The 4,157-nt window shown below is 50.7% G+C and overlaps 1 protein-coding gene across 1 annotated transcript in view; it reads left to right on the forward strand.

Annotated features, from left to right (window-relative positions):
* Positions 1 to 363: 363 nt before the first annotated feature.
* Positions 364 to 4,157, forward strand: part of TBC1D25 (TBC1 domain family member 25) — a 4,359-nt gene continuing 565 nt past the window's right edge. The window contains exons 1-2 of the mRNA XM_032756189.2: positions 364 to 609; positions 2,014 to 2,123. Of these exons, the coding sequence (XP_032612080.1) occupies positions 487 to 609; positions 2,014 to 2,123 (233 nt within the window). The 5' untranslated portion in view covers positions 364 to 486. The remainder of the gene's footprint in view (positions 610 to 2,013; positions 2,124 to 4,157) is intronic.

A 4,157-nucleotide genomic window follows, 5' to 3' on the forward strand; every position in this document is an offset into this window, starting at 1 on the left:
GGATTCATTTGAAGCGAGGGCCACCGGTATTTGAAATAGATGACATCATCTGCCAGCAGAGGCGTGAGGCAACTTGAGGCGGGGTGTGGGGCCTGACGTCATCACGCAGCCTCTTCCTTTCCCCGCCCCCTTCTCTTGGCGAACGAGGTGTCAGTTTAACACCTCTGTGAATACGGAAGTATGCTGTCAAAACAACCAAACCACGGGGCTGGGGGAGGCGGGGCCTCAGTAGGCGTCTGCACGCTAGCTGAAATAAAACAAAATGCCCGACTTCTGGGGGCGGGGCTCCTGGCAACATCACTCTAGGCGCAGGCGCAGAGGCGACCTCCAGGCAGGGCCAGGTGGGAGGGACGGTGGGGGGTAGGGTCGCGCGGCGCCCTCTGCGCCTGCGCCCCGGCACGAGGTGGGGCGGCGGGCGTCAGTACAGTAGAGTGTGCGCCGGGTTGGGGGGCTATTAGCCGTCACCCTGAGACGGGCGGCGGCGGGATGGCGACAGCCTCCGGGGCCTCGGACTCGTCTGGCTCCGGAGCGCCCCCGCCCGGCGTGGGAGCTCAGGCGGCGGCGGCCGTTGAGGAGGAGGAGCGAGAGGTGGTGCGGGTCCGAGTCAAGGTGAGGCTGGCGGTGAGTCGGCCCAGCCGCCGAGGCATCCCAGGGGAGGGGGAGGCGGTGGCTTTCATAGGATGGAGGGCGGGACCTGAGATTTGGGACATAACCTGAGCGGCGAAGCTTGAGGGCCAAGTGATGGTGGCGAGGGGGAGGGAGGGCCTGGGAGCGTTAGCGACGTACCTTGGGGCGTGGGACTGAAAATGGAGGAAAGGGGGGGCGGGTCTATGGGATGAATGGGTGGAGCTTATAGACAAAGGGGAGGGGCTGTGGGGCTGGAATAGGGGCCACAGTAGTTGAGGGTGGGGGCTCTGAGGAATGAGAAGGTGCTGGCTCTGGAGTCAGTCAACCCATGTGTTGAGAGTGCAGTTATGTGCAAGTTCCCACTTTGATGAGCTGACAGGCTCGTGGGTGGAGACAACTAAAGAAATGAGATGCTTCGGACACTAAAATAATGAAAAAGGTTATGAAATAGGGAGTCACGTTAGCCAAGGTTGTACAGGGAAATCTCCAGAGGAGATATTGAAGGAGCAGAGACCCGAATAAAAGGAGTCAGCCATGTGCATATTAGAAGAGAAGAGTATTCTAGGCAGAAGGAATAGCAAAGGCAAAGACTAGAGGATGGGAATGAGCCTGGCATGTTCCCGTAGGTTCCTCATTGCTGGAGTGGAGAGAATGAGGGGAAGAGTGGTAGGAGGCGAATCAGAGCCCTAAGACAGAGGCAGATCCCCAAGGGCCTTTGGTGTGTATGCTGAGGAAGAACGCTGTTGCCATAGTTCCAGTAAACAACGATGGTGGCTCCGACCAACCAGTGGCACTGGCAGTGATAAGAGGGTCCACACATCACTTCAGTGTAATAGAGCTGTAAGGTAGAAGTTTGCAATTCAGAAAAAAGATGATGCCTGAGCTGGGAGTGAACCACGTGAAGAAAGTGGGAGGGACGTTCCAGACGGGATCAGCACAATCAGTGGCCTAGAGTCAGGATGGTTTCAAGGTAACTTCTAACAGTTTGGTACTACTAGAGTGTAAAGTTCAAAAAACCTGGTGAGAGGCTGGCTGGGGCCCCATAGGCCTGCTTGCTGGAACTCTAGGGTTGCCATTGAAGAGATTTAAGCAGGGAAGCGTTGTAGGTAGATGTGTTAGATTGGTTACAGCATCATAGAGGACTGATTTAACAGGAGCCAGACTGGACATGGTGATTCTGGCAACCATAGTTGAAGGGATATAGAAGAAGGATTGGGGGCCTGAACCCTTGCAGTAGCCTCCTCCTCACTGGACCCTGTGGTCCAGAACACCTGCCTTGATCTGGCCCCTGGCACCTCTCTGACTTTGCCTTCTACCACTCTGCACCTCACTCTTCAGCATGGTGATGAGGCCCCTGGTGGCCTACCCCATGTCTTCTCTCCCCAGAAATGTGAGAGCTTCTTGCCGCCAGAGTTCCGCTCTTTTGCTGTAGATCCCCAGATCACCTCGCTCGACGTGTTGCAGCACATCCTCATCCGAGCCTTTGATTTGAGTGGGTGAGTGGGAAGATGCTGGGGACTGGCCAGTGGGCCACCCACCTCTACAGTGGCTGTCTGGCCTTTGTTTGTTTGGTAGGGTTTTTGTTTATTTTACTACTACAAATAATCCCACAGTGAATAGCCACGTATGCATGTCTTGGAGTACAGTAGTCTACTTTTATCTGTGGTTTTGCTTTTTGCAGTTTCAGTTACCCATGGTCAACCTCAGTCTGCAAATGTTACATACAATAAGATATTTTGAGAGAGAGAGAGAGACCACATTCACATTACTTTTATTACAGTTTACAGACAGTCCCCAACTTACAATAACTGGACTTAGGATTTTTCAACTTTACAATGGTGCAAAAGCAATACGCATTTGGTAGAAACTGTACTGCAAGTGCCCAGCCATTCTGCTTTTCACTTTCAGTGTTCAGTAAATTACATGAAATATTCAACACTGTTATAAAACAGGCTCTGTGTTAGATGATTTTGCCCAACTGTAGGCTAATGTGAGTGTTCTGAGCACGTTTAAGGTAGGCTAGGCTAACCTGTGATGTTTGGTAGGTTAGGTATGTTAAATGCATTTTCCTTTTTATTTCTTTTTTTTTTTTTTGAGACAGAGTCTCACTGTCACCCAGGCTGCAGTGCAGTGACATCTCCCAGGTTCAAGTGATTCTCCTGTCACAGCCTCCCAAGTAGCTGGGACTACAGGCATGCACCACTATGCCCGGATATTTTTTTTTTTTTTTTTGAGACAGAGTTTTGCGCTTGTCCCCCGGGCTGCAGTGCAATGGCACAGTCTCAGCTCACTGCAACCTCCGCTTCCTGGGTTCAAGTGATTCTCCTGCCTCAGCCTCCCAGGTAGCTGGGATTACAGGCACGCACCACCACACCTGCTAATTTTTGTATTTTTAGTAGAGACAAGGTTTCACCATGTTGGTCAGGCTAGTCTTGAACACATGACCTCAAGTTACCTGTCCACCTCGGCCTCCCAAAGTGCTAGGATTACAGGTGTGAGCCACCGCACCCAGCCCCAGATAGTTTTTTGATCTTCTCTTTTTTTTTTTTTTTTTTTTTTTTTTGGAGACAGAGTCTCACTCTGTCACCCAGGTTGGAGTACAGTGTCCGGATCTTGGCTCACTGCAGCCTTTGCCTCCCGGGTTCAAGTGATTCTCATGCCTCAGCCTCCGGAGTAGCTGGGATTACAGGTGTGTATCACCACACTCAGCTAATTTTCATCAGGTTGGTCAGGCTGGTCTCAAACTCCTGATCTCAAATGATCTGCCCACCTCGGCCTCCCAGAGTGTTAGGATTACAGGCGCGTGAGCCTCTGCACCCGGCCAATTTTTTGTATCTTTAGTAGAGACAGGGTTTCGCCATGTTGCCCAGGGCAGTCTCAAACTCCTGAGCTCAAGCAATCTGCCCGCCTCAGCCTCTCAAAGTGCTGGGATTACAAGTGAGCCACTGCGCCCCCAGCCAAATGCATTGCCAACTTACAGTATTTCCAACTTAATGATGAGTTTATTGGTACATAACCCTGTCATAAGTCAAGAAGCATCTGTATTGTCATAATTGTTCTATTATTGTTAATCTCTTACTGTGCCTAATTTATCAATTAAACTTTATCATAGGTATGTATGTATATGAAAAACAACATAGTATATATAGGGCTTGGTACTATCTGCAGTTTCAGGCATCCACTCGGGGGGGTCTTGGAATGTATCCCCTGTAGATAAAGAGGGACTACTGTATTTGGAAACATCTAGTCATGGGATAAATTCCTGGCAGTGGTATTGCCAGGTAAAAGGGTATTTGCTTTTAAAATTTTTCTTTTTTTTTTGCGACAGAGTCTCACTCTGTCGTCCAGGCTGGAGTGCAGTGGTGCAATCTCATCTCATTGCAACCTTCACCTCCTGGGTTCAAGCAATTCTCCTGCCTCAGCCTCCTGAGTAGCTGGGACTACAGGCGTGCACCACCATGCCCGGCTAATTTTTGTATTTTTAGTAGAGACGGGGTTTCACCGTGTTGGCCAGGATGGTCTCGATCTCC

This window comes from Hylobates moloch, unplaced genomic scaffold (assembly GCF_009828535.3).
Source record: "Hylobates moloch isolate HMO894 unplaced genomic scaffold, HMol_V3 SCAFFOLD_7, whole genome shotgun sequence".
NCBI lineage: Eukaryota > Metazoa > Chordata > Mammalia > Primates > Hylobatidae > Hylobates > Hylobates moloch.